At 30.1% G+C, this 23,471-nt stretch overlaps 3 protein-coding genes across 6 annotated transcripts; all 3 read left to right on the top strand.

Moving 5' to 3' along the window:
- Positions 1-23: 23 nt before the first annotated feature.
- Positions 24-3,438, top strand: LOC127261899 (binding partner of ACD11 1-like). Of its 2 annotated transcripts, none has more exons than XM_051290327.1 (5): positions 24-154; positions 970-1,087; positions 1,750-1,825; positions 2,484-2,597; positions 2,678-3,437. In XM_051290327.1, the coding sequence occupies exons 2-5, from the start codon at positions 972-974 to the stop codon at positions 3,104-3,106; spliced, it is 735 nt and encodes a 244-aa protein (XP_051146284.1). In that variant the 5' UTR covers positions 24-154; positions 970-971; the 3' UTR covers positions 3,107-3,437. The 2 variants fall into 2 exon arrangements, with proteins under 2 accessions (XP_051146284.1, XP_051146285.1); XM_051290328.1 differs by having other exon boundaries at positions 30-78; positions 2,678-3,438.
- A 602-nt stretch (positions 3,439-4,040) lies between these two features.
- Positions 4,041-13,320, top strand: LOC127261761 (sucrose transport protein SUC3). 3 transcript variants are annotated; one of them, XR_007840991.1, is made up of 15 exons: positions 4,041-4,704; positions 5,307-5,372; positions 5,942-6,040; positions 6,115-6,179; positions 6,276-6,360; positions 6,453-6,486; positions 6,795-6,894; positions 7,040-7,115; positions 7,427-7,780; positions 7,866-8,009; positions 8,155-8,388; positions 8,509-8,572; positions 8,672-8,715; positions 8,852-9,095; positions 13,228-13,320. XR_007840991.1 is itself a non-coding variant. In XM_051290133.1 (14 exons), the coding sequence occupies exons 1-14, from the start codon at positions 4,450-4,452 to the stop codon at positions 9,014-9,016; spliced, it is 1,785 nt and encodes a 594-aa protein (XP_051146090.1). In that variant the 5' UTR covers positions 4,041-4,449; the 3' UTR covers positions 9,017-9,298. The 3 variants fall into 3 exon arrangements, 1 of the variants encoding a protein (XP_051146090.1); XR_007840990.1 differs by lacking the exon at positions 13,228-13,320 and adding an exon at positions 10,009-10,464; XM_051290133.1 differs by lacking the exon at positions 13,228-13,320 and having other exon boundaries at positions 8,852-9,298.
- On the top strand, positions 9,041-13,964 carry LOC127261660 (homeobox-leucine zipper protein ATHB-13-like). The gene is made up of 3 exons (XM_051289955.1): positions 9,041-9,095; positions 13,228-13,625; positions 13,956-13,964. The coding sequence occupies exons 1-3, from the start codon at positions 9,041-9,043 to the stop codon at positions 13,962-13,964; spliced, it is 462 nt and encodes a 153-aa protein (XP_051145912.1).
- Positions 13,965-23,471: the final 9,507 nt, after the last annotated feature.

Genomic DNA, 23,471 nt, shown 5'->3' with positions numbered 1-23,471 from the left:
TCCGACTTTTCTAGAAATTAAAAAAAAAAAAAAACTATTCGTAAAGTTCGGAAGAAATCACACTAAGCTCCAGTTGAGGTATCGTTTTCTTCACGAACCCTTTTTCATCTTCAATCGACCAAATTTCTCGATTGCTCTGGCATTCAGAAAGCAGGTATGGCGCTGGAATTAGTTTCCTTTTCTTTGAATGAAGTTATGCTAGCTTGTAATTGATTGTTAATGACAAACATTTTTCTTACGTTTTTATCAGCTTTCATCTTGTTTGAGTTTCCAATTTTCAGTTCGAGGTGTTTCTGAACTTTTTTTTGGTTGTATTTTCGATTAATCAAGCTGAGAAATCTAGGATTTCTGGAGATATAGTTTATAGTCATGTTTAGTAAACTAGTAATTGTGTGATGAGATATAAGTATTGATTTGTCCACGGAAGGAAATGATGATTTTGCTTGATTAATTTATGTTGTATATCAATAATTATGTAAAGGTAAATAAATCAATCAAGATGAACATACCCAATCATGATCGGATTGTGATCCTACTTTTGTTAATATACTGTGGATTTGATTGTTCAATCATTTGAAGAGAAGTGTTTCTACGGCTGTGGAAGGTATATTGTGAGATGCACCTGTTATGGTAATCATCTTATTTGGCTTACTATGAGTGCCGAATTTCCTTGTTAAGATATTGGCACGCTAGTTGTATGTCCATAACTTTTACCTCAAAATCCTAAATTGCTGCTTGTATCATGTAGGCTAATATTATAATTTTTCATTGTGAGTTTGTAGAAATTCTACATAGGTTGGTGTAACTTCAGGGCAAAGGGCCTATTCTTTTGTTCGGGTTGAGATAGTTGGTTACATGATAGCCAGAGTGCAATGTATCTCCGAATGTTGCCATGGGGAAACAAAGTAACACTTTCTTTATCAGGGTTACCGTATTCTAATCACCCTTTCTTTTTTTTTTTTTTTACAGAAATGAGTCCAACTGGCTATACTGCAGAAGTTACATGTTTGTCTCCCAGTGCTACTGAGAAGGATGTCTATGACTTTTTCGCTTTATGTGGTGCAATTGAACATGTTGATATTGTCAGGTGCTCACCATACCCTCTGACCCTTTTACTTCGTATGCTTTTCTAATTTTTATGTATAATCTGTTTGTCTGTGTGACTTGGCCATTTTAAAGCAATTTACTTTAATTTCCTTTTTACATAATTAATATGGTTCTCCAGTCTTTCGTTCCTCATGGATATTTTAATTTTTAAGTTCTATGGGAGAGAACCTGAAAAAGGGTAAAGGAAAATGTGTGTAATTACTAATGTAATTGCAAGATTATTGGATGGATTACCTGTGTGGAGGGTGGGAACATAAAACATTCTCTTGGAAATGGGGATTCCATCTCGAATTGAGATTCTCACTCTACCAATCTATGCCATAAATGACTATCTCAAGATTTAACTGGCAATAAATTCACATGAGTAGCTACTAAAGTTTTCTCTTGTAGACCATGGTGACTTCAAGATCCATCTTTCTTCCCCATTGCATATAAACCAACACTTGAATTTATCATTGCACGATCTTTATCAGAGTAGCAACTCATGTGATAAACTTAACTTTCCATGCACAGATGTATTTATATTATTTCTAAAGCTTTTGGGTTGTGTTCCCTATATATCTTTTGCCTTTCTTTTCTGGTTCACACCTTTGTCGCCTAATTGTATTCTTTTTATGGTTGCGATCAAAACAAATATCTTAGAGCGGGTGAGTATGCATGCACAGCCTATGTGACATTCAAAAATGCTCATGCTCTGGAAACTGCTGTCCTACTCTCTGTAAGTCTATTTACACGAGTTGTCTTTTGATTAATAGCTTCTGAAGATGATCAAAGTTGTTACATATGATTTCTGCAAATATTCTCGTTACATCAAGTTTCATAATTTCATTATCCAATGAGGCCATATTTTCTTATATTGATGTTAATGTCCATTGCTAGTAGACAAGATCACAAGCTTATTATTTAATTATAATCATTGCAAGTCTTAACCCATCAATGTTTACTGGAAAATCGACCTGTTTAGGCGAGTTTGAGACTCTCAAGTTATGTATTTGCATTGTAAAATTGTGCATGGGAATGACAAACCTGTGAGCAATGCCTAGGGAATTTAGGGCTCCAGTATATTCACACCATCTTAGATCTGGCTTATTTCTGGTGAAAATGCTAATAAATGTCAAAAGGGCTCATGAAGTTTAATATTTGGCATCTTCGATGCTCTAATGTTATTATCCTCGTTTAATTAATTGCTCATCTACATTATAAAATTGAGGATTTTGAAGTATTGTGTAATATGCTTGAAAATGATCAAATCTCAGGCAATGATAACAAATATTACCTGTGATCACCGGGATTAATTCCCACATCCCAAAACTTCTTTCATACCCGGTAATTTGAATCTTATTTATCCTGTGATTGAATCTTAATTCTTGTTCTAGGGAGCAATCATTGTGGACCAACCTGTGTGCATAACCCGATGGGGGCATAACGAAGAGGATCATTACTTCTGGAACCATTCTTCGTGGAATACTGACGACGAAAACATGCCTAATGTAGCTTTCTCTTTCCTATTCAGTTAAAAATATTCACCACAAAAAATTTACACTCATTATCTTATATATGCATCAACCAGGCCTCTCAAGCTCCTCGGGCAGTCCCCACTGCCGGAGAAGCTGTGTCTTTAGCTCAAGACGTGGTCAAAACAATGATATCCAAGGGGTATGTACTGGGAAAAGACGCATTCAGCAAGGCAAAAGCCTTGGACGAATCTCATCAGGTGTCAGCAACCGCAATGGCCAAGGTTGCGGAACTGAGCGACAGAATTGGGCTTACTGATAAGATATTTGTGGGAGTCGAAACGGCGAGGTCAGTGGATCAAAGGTACCATATCTATGATACTACCAAATCTGCTGTGTCCGCCACAGGAAGAACTGCTGTCTCCGCAGCTAATGCTGTGGTTAACAGCAGTTACTTCTCGAGAGGCGCTCTCTGGGTATCGGGTGCTCTTAATCGAGCTGCTCAGGCCGCGGCTGACCTCGGCAGCCGCAGCGGCGAAAAATGAGAAAACTTGGGGCCGTATGTGCCTTTTTGTGGTTGTCTGTCTAAAAGTGATGTGTGGATGCTTTATAGCATTGTTACTGCTATTACTATTGCACGCATCATTTATATATATATATATATATATATCGAAAAATAGATCGAAAAATAGTCTTTGAATGTGTTATTATGATAAAATTTAAGATTTAAAGTGGTGTTATATATATATATATATAGAGAGAGAGAGAGAGATAATTAGGATATAGAGTAATACATAATTTCAATTAATATTATTGTGATAATTGAAATTATGTACGGACGGCTTATATTTTATGATATACTTTATGAATACATTTTATATACTTAAATCAATAATAATGTGTATTATATGAATTATTGTTATGTGTTAGTTATATATATATATATATATCGTCTTTGTTGATTAATATTTTATATGTAGTATTTTAATTTCAAGATATTAGTTTAGATAAATTGTCATAATGATATTTATTATTATTTTGAAATATATAAAAATTAATCGAATACATTAAATAAGTGACATTTGAAATTTTGAGCTATTGAAATAAACTGTTGAAAGAATTTTTATTTAGAAAGAAATTATCATTTTTATAGGTCACTTAGTTGAAATTGAAAATAAAAATATAGAGAAGTCTAAATATTGAAATTGAATATAAAAAAATTATAAAATAAATTAATTGGTTGAAAAATAATCAAAATATGAATTTAAGTTATATTTATACAAATAAATTAAAGATAAATTTCAAAATTATAGATAATTAATTAATTAATTAATGGTTTTTATCATTTTTATTAGAGGTAATTGATTTTTTTTTTTAAAGAGGCAATATAATTTATTAGAAAAAAAAAAAAAAGTAGACTTAAAAAAATGCTACGTACGGGCTATTTCTAGTTTGAATGGTTTATTTTTAACAAAATAAAATAGTAAAACGGATAATCGACTCTTCTATGAATCCACACCATCCACATCATGAGGTCTACACAATGAACGGTGCGGATTTACCCGGTATTGAGATCCAGGAGCTCGTTAGAATCGCTGTGTCGGTGATCGGTGCCCTAAGCTTCCTTGCACCCAAAGTGACGCCTTCTTCAAAATCGAAGCACAGTAGAACCACGACTTTAGCTGAAAATAGTCAAAAGCGCGTTTCTCGTCGCTCGTCTTCACCACAGACCCAAATTACAGGGAGATCAAGAATCAACAGTATTTCCTCCATTCTCCCCCGCCATTTTCTTAATCTGCAAAAACACAATTTTTTCCTTCGCCGGATCGACACGATTTAATTCGATTCGCGCATGTAGAAGGAGTGGAATTATCAGCGGGGCTTGAAAATGGACGCCGTGTCGATCCGAGTGCCGTACAAGAATTTGAGGCAAGAGGTGGAATTAGTCGGAGCAGATGAGTCGGAGCGGCGTCGCTCTTCGCAGATCCACGCCTCATCGTCTTCGTCGGATTCTGGAGGAGATCGGATCGATGAACCGCCGAAGCACTGCAGCTTGCTAACGTTGGTGCTCAGCTGTATGGTGGCCGCCGGGGTACAGTTTGGGTGGGCTCTTCAATTATCATTGCTCACTCCTTATATACAGGTGGTGTGAGTTGATTTCAGATATAATTCTTTTTCCATTTTGCGATTAGATAATGCCACTGGATGCGGTGAATCTGGAACGTGATTGAGTACCAGGGTTTTGTTTTGATTTAGTTTTTGTATGGTTCTGTTGTTTCTATTGTTGTTTTGGTTGATTACAACGTTTGAAGATGATACTCTGATAAATAAATCTTCTGCATTTGATAATCCTTGCTAACGAAATTGCTGATTAATTGGAAGTTCATGTACTAATGCAAATCTAAATGTATATAGAGCCAAAGCCGGTAGGTTTGGTTCCGAAAGTTCTTAGTGGTTTATTCTTCTTCCGGGTAGCAAATTTAGTTTAAAATAACTAAGCAAATTCAGTAGAAGAACTAAAATAAGTTTTGTTGGTGGTCGGGGAAAGTGAAAAGAACATGCACTAATTTGGAGAAGGATGATTGTTTTGGGAAAGCCTTACTTGAATCTCATGAGTCTGTCTTGAAGAATTTAGCTAAGAATTAGCTGCATTGTGTCTATAATTCAATACATTGTGTAATCTTTTTTTCCTGGCTGTGAATTATGATTTCGCTTTGTTTGACTATGCAATCTTTTCTTGTGCAGACTCTTGGTATAGGGCATGAGTTCTCTTCGTTTATATGGCTATGTGGTCCCATAACAGGCCTTGTGGTATGTGAAAACATCATTTTGTTTTAACTTTAGTCTTGTCTTATTTTAGCTATTGAACTTAATGCAAGTGTTCTTTTACGGATATGTTTCCAAACGTCTGATTGATTGAGCTATTGGTTGCTAGCCCTCTTTCTTTATTGCATACAATTAACAATGCATATTTTTTTGCATCTTTGATAGTATGCTTTTTATGTCCAATTATGAAATATCTCCACCAAAGATTAATGGGCCGTTTTCAATTGCCACTGGTATGTGAAAAATGGATGGGCTCTTAATATACGATATAAAGTATTTAGGATATGTCTTGAGATGCAATGAGAACATTTGATTGGTTAATAGTAAGGCTACCTAGTTCTGCAGAATGAAGGGATGGTCTCTTTGTATGGGATATTTATATGTCAAATAATGGTGTAATCTTATACATAATCTGTGTAGGTGTTAAAAGTGCTGAAAGCATAAGAGTCGAGAAACAAGTCTATTGTTAGGTGACAATGAATCTGAAGTAGACTTATCGAATTGACTTCAATTATCAAATTACTTGAATAATGTTATCTTGCTATGCGTTTCAGGTTCAACCGTGTGTTGGCATATGGAGTGATAAATGCACTTCAAAATATGGGCGACGCAGACCGTTTATATTAGTTGGATCTCTCATGATCTCTGTTGCAGTAAGAAATGATTTTGTTTTCTGTTAATGTGGTTGAGTACTATTAATCTAACGATCAAAGTTGGTTTTATACAGGTCATAATAATTGGGTTTTCTGCAGACATCGGGTACATTCTAGGAGATACAAAAGAACATTGCAGGTTTCTTCAACTTCTCAATCTTTACCCTTCTCTTTCTATTTTATTCTCGTATGAGAGAAAAAAAAAAATGTTGCTAAATCTCTCAGCATAATGTAGCACATTCAAAGGCACTCGCACTAGGGCAGCTATTGTCTTTGTAATTGGGTTTTGGATGCTGGATCTTGCAAACAACACTGTGCAGGTGAATGTCTAGAAATTTATTTTTATCAGTAATTCGTAGGGATTTATCATTTTTGTTCACATGAAATGAATGTAATCCATGATACCTTTTAGGGCCCAGCTCGAGCACTTCTGGCAGATCTATCAGGTTAAACCTCTTCTCTTGTCTCTCAACTGAATATCCGATAAAGCTTTCGAATGTACATTTTATCATAGCAACAAACCTTTATATTTACTTTGCCAAAACTACCCTTTAGCTATAAATATGAGTTTAATGGAATTATGCATGTTGTTTGTTTTAACCTAAATTTTAAATAACTTTTGCCTTGTGATTCTGATTGGTTGTACATTCAATGAAGCTGAATCATGAAAATGAAAAAGAATGATCAGTCTTGTAAATATATCATCTGTGAAAATTATATATAAATGTTTGAATATATTTGCCGATGATTTTAGGTCCTGATCAGAGAAATTCTTCAAATGCCATATTTTGCACTTGGATGGCTGTTGGAAACATTCTTGGATTCTCTTCTGGGGCTAGTGGAAACTGGCATAGGTAATATATATATTTTAATAGTAATTAAAATACACAAAGTTCTATGTGCATTTTAGTTCTAGTCTGATATAATACTCTGACTTCCACTAGTCATTGTAATATCGAATTCTTTTGTGTCATTATATGAGTGTTGATGTTATGCCAGATGGTTTCCTTTCCTGACAAGTAGAGCTTGCTGCGAACCATGTGGGAATCTCAAAGCAGCATTTTTAATTGCAGTGGTGAGTCATTTGCTGAAGAAGAGTCTATCCTAGGAAAAATATTGTGGGATAACTTACAAGAAGATGGTGTAGGTTTGTAGTGGATGGAATGGCTTGGTTGCTGTTTGTAATTGCCAACAAAATCCATTGCTAATCTTTTGCCATATTTACCTTCCTTTTCTTCTCAATAAAACCTTGATAGTTGAGTGACTTACACTGGAAATTTTCGCTTGATTGCTGAATTGCATTGCTTTTCATATGGAATGGTTATTTGATTGATTTTCTGCTGATCATATTCTTACTAATGGAACTCTGAACTCTGAGTCCTGCAGGTCTTCCTTACATTCTGTACGCTTGTGACAATCTACTTTGCAAAGGAAGTACCATTGATGCCCAAACAACCTCACCATCTGACAGATTCTACTCCTCTGATAGACGATCACCATCTAAATGGATCTGATCTTTCAAAATCGAAAGTTGATTCAGACTCAAACAATTATGATTTGCAAGTTAAGTCCAAGGACCATTTCTTGATGGATGGTGACAGGACCGAACAACCAAAAAATGATGAAAATGATGACAATTATTTTGACAGCCCTGGGGCTGTTTTGGTCAATTTGCTAACTAGCTTGCGGCATTTACCTCCAGCTATGCATTCAGTGCTGATTGTCATGGCCTTGACTTGGGTATGCACCCATCCTAAGATTTAGTAACTTTATTATCTATGTTATTATTTTTCTTCTGATTTTATAATTTTATTGCTCAAAATAGTTGTCCTGGTTTCCCTTCTTTCTGTTCGACACTGACTGGATGGGAAGAGAAGTTTATCATGGAGACCCTAAAGGAGAGGCTGAGGAAATTCAGGTTTATAATCAAGGCGTCCGAGAAGGTGCATTTGGTTTGCTATTGAATTCTGTAAGAACTCAAAATCAAACATCACCAGTCTAACTTTAGATTGATCCTAGTGGTAACTGCTAGGGGAGTTTTCAACAATTTGATGAGCTATTCATACTGTAGATACTATTTGAGGCCACAATTCTTCATCTTGTTTTTATTGCAGGTTGTTCTGGGTGTCAGTTCCTTCTTAATCGAACCAATGTGCCAACGGATGGGAGCTAAACTAGTTTGGGCTTTTAGCAACTTTATTGTTTTTATATGCATGGCTAGTACAGCTATTATAAGCTTCGTGTCTGTGAGACAATATTCTCAAGGGGTTCAGCATGTTATTGGAGCAAATGGATTTACTAAAATTGCGTCGTTGATTGTGTTTGCTATTCTTGGCCTTCCCCTTGCTGTAAGTATATCAACGTTACTGTTTAAAATTGTGTTTTCAAATTAAGTGAACATTACCTACATTTTCAAAACCCAATAGTTTTCCCCAAGTTGTTTGAGTTGATTCTTTTATTCTACGTAGGTTACTTATAGCGTACCATTTTCCATCACTGCTGAAGTGACTGCTGACTCAGGAGGTGGCCAAGGTCTGATCAATGCCTAGTTCTAATACTTATGTCTGGGAAAGCTGTCTCTTTAGTTATAAATGGGTTTTTTTTTTTTTTTTTTTGTTTTCTCTAATTTAGGGTTGGCGATTGGAGTTTTAAATCTTGCCATCGTTATACCTCAGGTAGCTATGTTTTTCCATGATTATCATTTCCTCCATAGATGGTGAATGGTTGTCCAGATATTCGCCAACATGCATACCCCTCTTGATACCCTTGCTTTTTGCTACAATGAAATTGAATGTCTTTTCTCATCTTTAGATGGTTGTGTCCCTCGGAGCTGGTCCATGGGATGCATTATTTGGTGGTGGAAACATTCCAGCATTTGTTTTGGCTTCAGTTGCTGCTCTAGCAGCTGGCATCATCGCTGTTCGCAAGCTTCCAACTCTTAGCTCCTATAGAACATCGGGGTTTCATATGGGTTGAGTTTTTCTATAATCCAATTTGGCAATGGTCGATGGTGCTCATGTGCATGGAGCTTACAATTACCATTTACATCACCACGGTGAGTTCCCCAAACTTTCATTTACTTTATTCCTTGCAATGGAATTCTATTATGTACTACATGTATGTACATTTCGGTTACTGCCTGAAGTATATAGCAGAGTGACAGATCTTATTGGGGAGATAGGAAAGGAAACACGTATCTGATATATGAGCTGTAAGATTCATACGTAGTTGTAGATAAATAATTGAAGATTCTTTTTACATGGTAGTTACACAATCCTTTTACACACTGTTATCATAATTTGATCATTGTCCTTTCGATTCCCCCTTCATTCATTGAAACAATAAATTGTGACCTGATTGATGAATATGATGGATGCCGAATATTGTTTCTTGTGTCGAATAATTGGAGTAAATATCACTGTGTTCCTCTTATCCAAAAAATCTGTATTTATGGTGGTCGGATAAGCTACTCTACAACATTAATGATCAATTCTTCCTAGTTTTGGACATCATTGCTGGAAGCTGACATAGTTTTTGGTACTATTGCTAGCGAAATTATTGAGGGCATCTTCATGTTCATTCAGAGCCCACTTATCAGGATGACCGAATTTGTACCTTGAGAATCTTGTAGTCTTTTCAATTTTCCGTGATGGACATCTATCGAAATACTTGTTTCTTGCTTGCAATCAATGCTTGTTGAAATTTTGCGCGCACTTGTTGCTATTCCTTGCTATTTACTCGGTTGCTATCTCGAGCACTTGTGATGTTCTAAAGTGATAAAAATAGTTGCAATTAGTGAAGTAGTTTTTTGTGATTTAACCTTATGTAGTTTTGTTTTGTCTTGTCGATATATTTGAAGCGAGGAAGAGAGCATACAGCTTGTCATCTATGTCGTTTTAAGTAAAAAACATGTTTTTGAGTGGGCAGATGAATCTTTGTTGATTTTGTACCTCATTTGTTTTCATTAGGAAGAATAATAATAGTGGTGTGATGGATCAGTTGAAAGTTTCTGGAAAATGTAAAAGACTTGCTGATGATTGTCCTTTCAAGTAAGTTTTTTTTAAATTTTTAACATTTACAGCTGATGAAAGTCATCTTATATAATTATATATTCCATTTCCTCTCTTGTCTTTGTCTCTGGAAAATTTAGGAAATGTGGGGCACTTTTAGGCAATTATTTCCCAATTCTGATAGTTTGTGGGACACACTCATTCTAATTCTTGGTATTTTATAAAGTATTTTATTATTTCTTGGATTAAGAAAAAATAGAGGGTTTGTTTTCTTGTGCATGTATTTTGATTTTTGAGTGCAATAGATATTAGATTTGATGTTTCGTATAAAAATACTTCCTCCTTTCGGATATATTGTCATAGTTATTGTAGTGGTAATTATTAAACTAATAAAAATTATGTTACATAGATAATATGAAAGTATCGTACATGTGTGATCTAGGACATGTTTAGTGTTTGTGTTTGTTTGTATTTTATATTTAATAATGACTTGGAATGATGATGTTTTTTTCAATACAAAACATATATTTTTACTTATGTTCAATCTATTATCTATTAGCATTATATTGAAAGATATTCATTCAACATATTAAAAACAGCCGAATGTGGATCTCACTCAGAAGTGAGATATGGAAATGGAATCCAAGGAAATTTATATATATATATATATATATATATGGACCCCAAAATTGGAATGCAAATTCCAATAATTTCAATCTCCATAATGTTAATAAATTTAATATATATACACATTTCTGTTGAAGTGCTTGATTTAAAAAAATCAACACTATGTATATTTACTCAAATAACATTGATCAAAAGCCAAAATAACACGCACAAAAATGGAAATAGTAAATAGGTACGTTTTTAATGTGAAATAGTAAAATTATATTATTATAAATAATGTATTTTTAATTCTGTCTATTAAGCATGGATATTGAATCTATACTGTCTAAGCATAATATATACTTCCATATCTCTTAAGAAATTATTTATTTTAGTATATTGCATAACAAAATATTTATTTCTAAATATCATTACTTTCATACCTATTAATAAAATTATTTTAATTATTTTTATTTTATTCTTATTAATATTTTTATTATTTTTATTTTATTCCTATTAAAAATATATGCTCAAGGAAAGGGACTGAGAGAATATAATAATAAAAATAAAAATAAAACCTCTATGTAAGATCTAAATTTGAACACGCGTCTGGAAAACCAAAGATTGGAATGAGAGAGAGAGAGAGAGAGAGAGAGAGAGAGAGAGAGAGAGAGAGAGAGAGAGAGAGAGAGAGAGAGAAGATCGTATGGAGAGAGGGGACGCCCTATCTCTCTCTTAAATGCATATATATATATATGTATATGTATGTATGTATGTGGAGGTATGAGTGGCAGAATGATGTGTCAGCACATCTGTTCTGTGGAACGACAAGACAAAGAATATTATTAATTATACACTGCTATTCATCCATTTGAATTTCATATTCAAGAAAACAAATAAATGGACAGTAGTAAGTATTTGGGTTAATTAATTAATTAATATATATATATATGGATGATGTTCCTGCTGCTATAGATATACTGCAACTGAAAGACGAAATAACAACAGCTCACCCTCATGAATTATGAGTTATGGGTGGGCTCTCTCTCTCTCTCTCTCTCTCTACATATATATATATATATACACAAACTAACACACATGTTGTTCTTATAAACCCTAACTGGCTAACTATGAATTCTACCATAATTATTCTCAACACCACCATTAAATGAAAACAAATATTCTTAAAACATATATATTATTGACTACTTTAGCAATTTTACGTATGCAGAGTATATATAATATGAAAGAATAATACTCAAGAAAAGTATGTATCACAGTATGTTTATTTATTTATTTATTTATTTTATATATATATATATTGTCTACATGGACAGTTGTCGATGTAATGGGATGCACCCAGAAATTTCTTGCACAAGATACATATTAATATATATCATGATTTCAAAGTTGAAACTTATAATAATATATATATATATATTAGTAACGCATTCACAATTAATCTAATAACGACTTATATATGTATATATCAAAATTAAGCAAAATAAAAATGTGCAAACACATACAAAAATCCAAACATCCCACAATTTGAAAATATTGTCACCCCTAAATTCACTATTCAAAAGAGGAAAAAATGCAAAAAGAAAAAACTCTTTTTCTTGATAAAGGTGTGTAACCAACCTAATTTTCCATTGCATCCATTTCCACAGCTTTCACCGTGTTTAAATATGTTTTTAATAGTATTTTGAAATCTTGAAAAATTTTATAAATAATAAAAAAAAAAAAAAGGTATTTGATAAAGTACCTATTTATTAAATTAACAGTTAATTAATAGAAAACACATGTACTCAAACCTTTCTATGTAAATGTGAACTAGGAGAATAAATATAGATGAATATATATATATATAGTGGGTATTATATATACACAAACATTATTTGTTATGATCTCTCTCTCCTTTATTTTTTATTTTTTTAAAAATAGCTAATCAATCTGTAGATCTCTGATCAGATTGATTATTTTTCATATATGAAGTGTTATTTGTTGTATGGTATAGCACAGCTGGTATGGCCTTCTTTCACACCAATTTCTTGCTGCAAACTACTCCCCAAGAAGATGATGAAAATGGTGAACATCATCATCATCATCATCACAATCACAACAACAACAATAATACCAATAGCTCTATCTCTCTATCTCATCAGCTTCCACCTAATTCTTGCAACCCTCAAGAATTTCATGGTACTTAATCTTTTTATTCTTTATTATTTCTTTGCCATGTTTTTCTAGAAAATAGAATTAGGGGATCGAAGTTTTTGCATTCGGGGTGGAGGGATTTCGATTTTGTGAAAAGAAAAAAAAAAATCGGTTGCGATTCTACAATGGATATCGAAGTATGTTTATTGATGGATTTGGTATACTTAAAAAGGTTCAAAATTTTGCATATATTCTAAGTGATATGTGAATCATAAAGTATTGAGCCATTTAATTAATATTTCATCCTTTGCTTAAATTTAGATCTTTTAAAGATCAAACTTTTATTTTTTGATTTTTAGCCAAAGATATAAAAATTTGACAATAACACATATGGGTGTGTTGTATCATGTGTAGGTGTGGCTTCATCACTACTTGGGAAGAGACCTTCAATGGCAATATTTCCGGGAATCGAAAGGGATATGAACAAGATGATTAAAAATGTGGAGGATGAATTATCAGATGATGATGGATCACAAGTAGGGGAGAAGAAGAGGAGGCTCAACATGGAGCAAGTAAGAACATTGGAGAAGAATTTCGAGCTAGGGAACAAACTGGAGCCGGAGAGGAAGATGCAGCTGGCGCGCGCCCTCGGGATGCAGCCGAGACAGATCGCGATTTGGTTCCAAAACAGGAGGGCCAGATGGAAGACCAAGAAATTGGAGAAGGATTATGATGCTCTCAAGACACAGTTTGAAGCTATCAAAGCTCAAAATCAAGCACTTGAGGCACACAATAAGAAGCTTCATGCTCAGGTAATTTAATTAAATTCAATTATATTTATATGTGTATATAATTTATATATATAGTTCAACAGGATCAAAGAAGATCGAATTTTAGTTTAGCAAGGACAAAATTCTAATAATGCAGGAATATATATATATATATATATACAATCATCTGATCTTATTTAATTATTATCATATTCTGACATAATTGAAATTGAAATAAAGATTTTGTGTTTAGTGAAAAAATTTGCATATTGTCATTTTTATGATCCATTTGGTGCAAGAAGAACTTGGTTTAATTTAATTATATATATAGGACTATTTTCGGATTCGATAAATTTTTCATGTGTTCTTCAGAGATGTTAGGCTAACTAAGCCACTTGAATTTCGACTCAAAAATCATAATAAAGAATAATCTTGCTCAAATTTTAAAATTTATGAAGTTTTTATTAGGATTGACCTGATAAAGTTCAATAATATGATAATTTTTGTCTTACATTATATTTTAAATATATAATATAAAAAGTTGAAACTTTATCGATTAAAAATAAATAAACTTTCAACAAATGCAAGCTTGATTGTATATAGCTCAACTCAATTCAGAACATTTTGTATTGAATTTAGATTGGTAAAAATGTCTATGATTATGTAATATTTTAAATGAAAATTTTGTATATTAAATAAAAAATATAGATTTGATTTGAATTTTTTTCTTTGGCGGAGGGGCATTGTGGAGATTTTGCGAATAGTTCGAGAAAAATAAAAAAGAATAGATCGCAAATATTTGATTAAACTTAACTCGAACAACAACTATAGTATAGTCTTGATTTTTCGATAGTGTCCAATGCTTATCACATCTAAAAATTGAACCTAAAAGAAACATTCCATTATCTTACATATATACATCCAAATTTTATCAACTATTTTCTCCTACAGATAGAGGCATCAATGATGAAGATGACGACACCGACGAGGGAGGCGACAGAATCGATAAACCTGAATAAATTAGAGACCGAAGGATCATCGAGCAGCAACAGAAGCGACGACTGCGAAGAAAACACCTCTCGATCCGATGATATCATCAAAATCAAAAGATTAAGAGACAACAATAATATTAGCCCAAACCCTAACCCTAACCCTAGCCCTAGCAGGCCTCTTTTTCCATCGTCTCTGCAGCTCAGCTTCCATGAAAGCAGCAGGACTACTTCCTCCAGGCCTGAAATGCACAATAATCACCATCACCATCAACATCAGAATAATGTCAAGGAAGAAAACCTCTGCAACTTGTTCTGTGGGGTGGATGATCAGACAGGGTTTTGGCCATGGCTGGACAATCACCATTTCCAGTGATTGATCCAACTACATATATACATATATATATATATATATATTTATTACATGTAATAATGGTGTGAGTTTGTTTGTCTGTTTGTTTTGGATATGGTGATAGAGAAGAACTATTGAATTTGATTTTCTTGGTTTTGTTAGTTTAGGGTTTTCTTTTGTTTTTGTTTTTGTTTTTTTTTTTTTTTTTTTTTTTTTTTTTTTTGAGTTTTGGATTGTCCGCGAATAATATACTCCTTTCGTCCCAATACAATAGTCTTGTTTACTATTTTTTTTTTTCGTCTCAAAACAATAGTCTCATTTCCATAAATAACCATATTACTATAAAATAACCCTTACTTTTTCATTATTATTACTTGCCACTATTTTTTATCCTAATACACTCACAAGGCAAAAAAAAAATTTTATCTGTATTTTTTATCCACTAGTAATATAATATCAATATTCTTAAATCTCGTGCCAAACACGATCCAAACTATATTTTTGGAACGGAGGGAGTATATAATATGAATATCATCGGCTAAGTATGTATGTGTATGTACTATGTAGTGGTGTTTTTGAAGAGAGTGATATTTAATTTATTTTATTTTCTTTGTTTTTCTATTCTTTTTTTTCTTTTCTCCAATTCATTTTATATCATGCTTAATTATAATGTTAAGAATCCAACTAAAAAATGAGCTATAATTAAGACTTGCATAATTGAATTGAGATAATCGATAAATGATTAAAATTTAAGACAATCAAATTCCTAGGTTGAAGTCTTGATTATCAACGTACAAGATTTATTTAGTTTAAGTTTTGACTATTTTATGTCCATCAAAAGTGTGCTAACATTTCTTTGTACAAAAAGAATATTATTTATTTTACAACATTACATGAAATTACTATTACACAAATTTAAATCAAATTTACAATAGAGTGAGACAATTTTCTTGCTTTAATTTCCACATATCTAACCTAAAAGTCAGCCAATTTTAAAATTCAATCATAGCCCCTTTTTACGGTAAAATTTATTTTATTAATTAATTTAAGGTATAATTACATGAATTCAATTATCTATATACATGCATATATACAAATTAAATAAGTATGTAGGTTTCATGGTTGGTTTATGAATATACATATATATATATACATGTAAGATCCATGGCTTCTACTGTAATTTGCATATATATATATATATATATATATAAGTAAAGCTAAATAACTATATTCTATATTTAGTATTTGTAAAAATATATTACTATAGGTAATAAGATTTAAATTACATAATTATAATTTTATTTACATAAAAGAATAAAATTATAGTTAATAGCTCATAACAATTAGAAACATTTGTAGTTTGAAGTGGGAAATTATATATATTAAAGAAAAATGAAATACAATTGAAAATAAACACTTTGACTGGGCCGGGCTTATTGTTACAACTTGAATGGGCCCAAATAGGCCCAAGATTGTAGATAGCTGGGATGGGCTTTGATGAGTTCGAATGTTTTTGTCTCACACTTTACAATGTATATTTATTTATTTTTTGGGTGTGTTCCTGTAGATAAATTTTATATATATTAATTTAATTTGTTTTCGTACTTGTTGTAAATATTTTTTATTATTTTTTTAGAAATTTTTTTTTTTTCGCACTAGATGGGTTCATTAGATACACACAACAATTAATTTCTAATGATCAAACTCTAAAATCTTCAATCTATGTACAATATGATAATTTACTATATTTCTTAAACTTTTTAAATCAAATACCCTTAAAACTTTTATGCACTATATATATGTATATATATATATATATTTAATCATTTTTAAAATTCTTCGATACTACAAAACTCTAAAAACTTCAATTTATGCACAATATAGAAGCTGTCAGAAAATGCATGTGCAATAAACTAAAAATAACTAAATAAATAAAAGAATCGATGCATATGTGTGTATGAATTAGGAAATATGTCTTTCATGAAAGAAAGAGCCTATCAAGTATACAATTGATATATACATATATATATATACTATACATACATGTGTAAGAATTTGAAAGTAGAGATGAGTGAGTCATGCCTTGGATTCTTACATCAATCCAATTACTGTGTCTTTTATGAAATCCTCAAAATATATATATAATAAATAAAAATAAAAAAGATTTGAGTTGAGGGTGAAAGCACAGCACTGTGAGAATCCATGCACGGCCTTACAAAGTTTTATATATAAATATATATATATATATATTTCAAGAAATTCAATAATTTAATTAATTACGAGGAAAAAAAAAAAAGAATTGGCCCTTTGTCAATTTTTGTGCATAAAAAATATATATAATAGTCGAAGTGTGTATAGTGTAGGGAAAAGTTTAGTCGGTTTTCATGATTAGTTTAGTATGTTTATTCAACAAATAAATTAATTAAGATCGAGGAGGAGCCTTGTTTGGATTGGAAATTCTATTCTATTCTATTCTATTCAATTCTTCATGGGGCCTTTGCTTTAATTTTTTGTTTGTTTAATTAATTTTAATTTATATATATATATATATCCATTGGGATGATAAAAAAAATGCATTTATTTAATTTTTAATTCGACAATGAAATGCACAGACAACAAAACCACACACTCTTATGACAGAGTTATCGAATCTTTAATTTGCTTTTCCGAAAGTGCCTTCTTATAATCATTCATCATTAAGTTCGTGTCACAATATATATATAGAGAGAGAGATAGAGAGAGATGTTATGAATCCTATATTGAAAGAAAAATAAAAATAAAACTAAAACCATATTGAATAATATTATATAGGTTAATTATAATAATAGATCTATTCACATATGTTTAATAATATAATTTCAAAAAAAAAAAAATCACATCACAAATATATATATTTAATTAATTTTTTATTATCCCAAAATTTAAAAATATATATAACATATTTATATAATTTTTCAATAAATTGCTTCTTTGATTCAACAATATTCTTAATTTAAATTTTATTATCTCATTACTATTAGATTAAAAATTATGTATTCAATAGCTGAAAATTGTAGATTTTAAAATTAATTCTTTGATTATACTCTGTTTCTTTATTATGACAAATATACCGTGATTGTGTGAGGTGAAAGGAAATTTGAAAATACATATATAAGGGTAAAAACTTTAATTTAAAAACCGCGTAAATAAATATTATAATAATTTAACAGCGAAACTCTTTAAAGCTAATTTTATAGTAATACAAAGAAACTATTAAAAGTTGAAACTTTTGCAATTTATCCTTTGCTTTATAATTTTGTCATATCCATACTTTCACTATACCCTACTTTTCGTCTTTCTTTTCTTATTTCACTATCTCTTTAAAATTTAGTTCACACATATATACATCAAAATTAGGCGTAATTAAAAATATTATTGAAAAATATCCAATTATGAAGTAGGGTTTGTCGTCGTTGCATTCATTTGGTATCTCAAATAGTTTTTTAAGTGTTCGAAGGATTTTAAATTCTGAATGAGGCGATAATATAATGTTTTGTTTATGTTTTAATTTTAGGTAATTATTGAAGTATTTTAAAATTATAGTTCAATGCAATGTATTCAAAATTTTGTATAATGCAATGACTAAATAAATAAATATATATATATATATGTGATTAATGTAAATCAATTTTATAAAGATAGAAAGTTTTGAATTTATATGAATATATTATTTCACTGAAGAGTGACATAAAATTATAAAATTGTAAGTAAATATATTTTGAAAAAAAATAATTTTAAAATGCACCGTAATTTACATAGTTCAAAAACATAACAATTATTCAAAGAGTGTTTTTCACCAAATTATCAATTGATAAATCTTAAATTTAAGGTTTATTTTGTGTGTGATAGAAATAGGATTCTAAGAATTCTTTGAGGTTTATAGTAAATATAGAAAAATAAAATGATAAGTGTTAGAGTAAATCTAATCTCTAATAATTAGAAGAGATATGATGATAGTTCTTGAATTTGCATTATATGACCCTAATGATAAACATAATCTTCAAAATTTATTAATTGACACTAATTAAAAAGGTCCGTGTACTAACTCGATCGATAATTAGGAACACTTGGAACATCCCGATTCGTTCGATGGAGACAAGCCCATCCATAGATTAAATTATGAACAAGTGTGGATTAATTAATGGTTAATGATGTGTCATTATCATAGACTCATAGTAAAACAGCCCCCTCCCCCCCCCCCCCCCCAACCCACCCTCTCTTTCTCTCTATATGTATATATATATTTCTTTGGGCTCACCATACGCTCCTCTCTCACTCTAGAAACTTACTTGCATGGAGACAATATGGGGCACATGTGTTCTTGAAATTGGATTTCTAATTAAAATCACAATTAAAAGAAATGGTGACAAGGTGGCAAATGGCACACTTATTATTACACTTGATGCCAAATATATGTCCAAATAAAAAGTTGTGATCATTGATTCCATTGCCTACATATCCTTTTCGTATAATGTCTTTCTTTTCTTTAATTCTTTTTTTTTTTTTTTTCAATGATACGAGAATTTACAACTGCTACTCTTTAATAATGTGCTAAGTAAATTTATAGGATGAATGCAATAGTTTTCAAATTCATCAGCACCAAAAAATCATCCTGAAAAATCCTGAATAAAAAAATCAATTGAATTTTTTTTTACTCGATATGGTAACTTTGTATAGCATCATAGAGTGCCGGGAGTGGGGGATAATTAAAACACTATATCTATGCTAATTAATCCCTTCCTAATTCCACCAAGAATTTCGATTGAAAAAATTAACTATACATTTTGAAAATAAAATACAAAATTTTGAGATCAAGATTTAGTGAATTGTTTAAACTTTGTATTTGAATGTTTATCCTTAGAGTTCTTATGGTTTGAAGGTTGGATTCACTTTTGACCTTTTATTAAAATTTTAATCAAGTGATAGTAATTTTTTTTTCCTTATAAAATACATTAATAATAATAATAATAATAATAATAATAATAATAATAATAATAAAAGAAAATCATATTTTAATTATGATGACTAATATAAGAAAAATGCAAGTTGAAAATCTAGGGTGAGTTTGTTACTATTTCAATTTTAGTTGTCACTATACATTCAATTTATTTTTCAAATATTATATCATATGAAATTTATTCAAAATATTATATTTTTATATCTCTATTTAATATATAAATATAATTATATATATTTAAAATTCTCTATTTTTTTATAAAATTAATTTATGTTAATCATAAATAAATATTCATATTTTTTTATTAACTTGTATTATATAAAATTTTATTATCTACAAAATTATATATTACATTTTAAATAAAATAAAAATTAAATTTATTAATTTCACCCAACTTTCAAATTAAAATTAAATCAATAATCAAACACACCCCTAATTATTTTCCATAGAATCTATTATCAAAATCTAATCAAGTAAGCTCCAAAGGTGATCTATATCACCTATTCATGCAACATCCTCACTAATATATATTAGTATTATAAGACCTAAAATTTAAAAACCTCTTAAAAAGTCAATAAAGCATACTTATCTTTCTAGAAACAATTAAAAGAGTAAATTTAGAGTTAAATTGTCTTAATCTAATATAGTTTAAAAATAATAGTTCATAATATTTTTTCAAATTACCCGAATGTAAAAACAAAGTATGTGAAAAGTGAAACCATATTAAATTATTTCTAAGAGCACGTTTCTCGACTTTCTATATATGTAGTTTTTTCGTTTTAAATTTTCACTTATATACGTATATTATACATATACATATATATACATGTAATCAAAATGATAGCATATCTCAGACATTAATGGCTGCCCTACCTTGTATGGAAATTAAGACCCAAATTGTTCTTACAAAATTCTTTTCCTTTTATTTTATTTTATTTTTTTATGTACATAAATATTTCTTTTTGTAAGTCAGTCTGATGAGAGGGAATCAGAGGCTCCTCTGGAAATGATTAAAATCACTCAGATATATATATATATATATATATAAATGAAATTGATATATTAAGTCAGTTCATAATTTGATGATACCCTTTGCTTTCCCTTTTTCTTACATGGACTATGAAAGCACAGATATTCATAAATTAGGTTGTCCCCATATTACATAATTGGAAAAAGACCAACCAAAGTACAACCATGAATCATTTCATTTCGGATATGTTTCTTTTGATGAGTTTGAAAAAATTTTGATTTGAATTTGGTATTAAAACAATGTACGATGGAATATTTTGTGAAAAAAAAATATATATTTTTTTCGAGAAATTCGCGTAGTTCAAAGTTTGGTATCAAAAGAAACAAATGTTTGTTTCCCACTCTAATTTCTTTTTATTGTTTTTAATTAATTGTAAATATATTTAGTAGTTAGCAATCACAGAGCAATTAGTAACGGCGTTCGTAATCATGATTAGAGTATTTAGGTTTGTTGATCATTACTTGTTTGAATGAAATTTAATTAGGGCATCTTGGACCAGCAAGGATTTTTAAGGTTGTCTAAATATATTTTGAAATTTTTTATTGCTTAGTAAAAAGTAAAAATTAAAGAAAAAATTAATATTTGATGTGATATAAATAAATTATTTTGAATTTAATATATGCATATATTATTTAGTATTTTTAATAAAAAAAATATATATTTTTTGAATGTGATGCTTTTTAACTGAGATTTTTTATACATAGTGCACAAAAGAAGTATAGTGTAAACTAAATTCTAGTGCAATATTTACTTAGGTTATTAGTAGAGATCCATTGAACACCAACAAAATTAAATGTTGATCCTATATATAATTATTGTTTTTCTTTTTTACTTTTGTACATTTAGACCTCTATATTTTGATTTTTAAGTTAACAATATTTTATTTTATTTCTTTTGTTTTAAAATAAAGCTCATGATCATTCGACATATATGTTTTTTGAATTTCAGGAAAAAGAAAAATAAATTACAAGAACTTGTACGAAAAAAAAGTAAGACAACAATGTAAAATTATTGGACCAAAATGATAATAGAACATATATATTTTTGGTTGACATTCGTTTATAGATAAATAAATAAATCATACGTATTCTAAAAGTTTAAACTTTTAGGTAAATTGGTTATTTACTTCATCTAACATTCTATCATAGGCATAGCATTAGGTCATATGAATCCATATAAATATATACTATTTCCGTTCCATCGATAGGTAAATACGTTATCACTTTTGTATGTCAAAACATAGTGTGTACATTTTTTTAAGTAAATTTGACCAATCTATATATATTTACATTAATAATATTATATCAAATTAAAATATTGAGATAAAAAAAGTCGTCACACACAAAAGTAATGTATTATATCTATTATATCGACAATAAAAAATAATATTTTGAATTAAATATTAACCTTTTTTTTATGAGATAATAAAGTATATATATTGTATTGTAAATTTTGTAGGTAAAAAATTGTTTGGATGAAGAAAACATAATTTTTTGGGATAGTGGATAGTGATCAACTCTGATAATTAAAGTAGGAATAAATGGTTTTACATAGGGTGCCATTTTTATTTTTATTTTTATTTTTCTTATTTTTATTTTAATTATTTTGATTGAAGTTAGTCTATGTGAGTATGATGACCAGACTTATATATACTTACAGCCTTTTAAATATGAAGGCTGCCTTTGTGGGACAATGCATCCATCACTTTCTTACATATCTATCTCTATAATTATATACATACACTAATATATCATAGTACTATTTAATTTCATCATTAAAGATATATAAGCAAGTTAATTTATTGTATTATCTGACATTATAAATCTATATAATTATTTTAGATGATAATTTATTTTACTTTGTGGGATTTTATATTTTTTAATGTGTGATTTATATACTATATACCATCATTCAATTTTTAATTAGGTATGTGATTATATTATTTCGATTGAATTTTTATTGTATCAATTTGATGTGACCATTCGATCGGTTCACAAAATATTATTACTCTATCGATATGTTATGGATTTGTTAGTATAACAAGTCGAGAAATGCAAGCATTGAAATGAATATCTTGTCTAATAAGTCAAAATAGAAATTGTGTAATTTTCTCATTTTCTAACACACATATATGTATATATATCAGGGGCGGCTCTTAGCAGGAGCAGAGTGAGTGACTGCTCAGGGCCCTCATTACCGGATCAGAAAGGCTTTTTCCTAGATCAGATAGCTCAACTATCAACTATAACCCCAAAAGAACTAGATTTTGTAAACAACATAGAGAATAGAGGGCCCAAATTTTAAAATATTACCGATTATTATTATTAAATTTTAACTGGTAGTTTATATTTTTTTTTTCTTTGTAATTATCCAAATAAATTTTAAAATTCTAATTATATTTTGTTTTCTCTCTTCTTTCTAACCGGTCTCATCTCATCTTTCCAAATTTAATCGTTGTCTACAGTTATCTACATCACACCCTATCGCACTGCGTCCACCCACTCAGACCAAACTCGCTCAT

The sequence above is a fragment of the Andrographis paniculata genome, unplaced genomic scaffold (genome assembly GCF_009805555.1).
Source record: "Andrographis paniculata isolate CXL003 unplaced genomic scaffold, ASM980555v1 Contig64END, whole genome shotgun sequence".
NCBI lineage: Eukaryota > Viridiplantae > Streptophyta > Magnoliopsida > Lamiales > Acanthaceae > Andrographis > Andrographis paniculata.
The sequence above is the reverse complement of the archived record's forward strand: the minus strand, read 5'-3'. Positions and strand labels throughout refer to the sequence as shown.

What these genes read in the sequence shown, in the direction of transcription:
- LOC127261899 (XM_051290328.1), top strand. Translation starts at nt 972, where the DNA reads ATGAGTCCAACTGGCTATACTGCAGAAGTTACATGTTTGTCTCCCAGT. An exon ending in GAACATGTTGATATTGTCAG is followed by an intron (nt 1,088 to 1,749) that starts GTGCTCACCATA and finishes CAAATATCTTAG; the next exon opens with AGCGGGTGAGTATGCATGCA. An exon ending in AAACTGCTGTCCTACTCTCT is followed by an intron (nt 1,826 to 2,483) that starts GTAAGTCTATTT and finishes TTCTTGTTCTAG; the next exon opens with GGAGCAATCATTGTGGACCA.
- LOC127261660 (XM_051289955.1), top strand. Translation starts at nt 9,041, where the DNA reads ATGGTCGATGGTGCTCATGTGCATGGAGCTTACAATTACCATTTACAT. An exon ending in TTACCATTTACATCACCACG is followed by an intron (nt 9,096 to 13,227) that starts GTGAGTTCCCCA and finishes TATCATGTGTAG; the next exon opens with GTGTGGCTTCATCACTACTT.
- LOC127261761 (XM_051290133.1), top strand. Translation starts at nt 4,450, where the DNA reads ATGGACGCCGTGTCGATCCGAGTGCCGTACAAGAATTTGAGGCAAGAG. An exon ending in GATACAAAAGAACATTGCAG is followed by an intron (nt 6,180 to 6,275) that starts GTTTCTTCAACT and finishes AGCATAATGTAG; the next exon opens with CACATTCAAAGGCACTCGCA. An exon ending in CAGCATTTTTAATTGCAGTG is followed by an intron (nt 7,116 to 7,426) that starts GTGAGTCATTTG and finishes TGAGTCCTGCAG; the next exon opens with GTCTTCCTTACATTCTGTAC.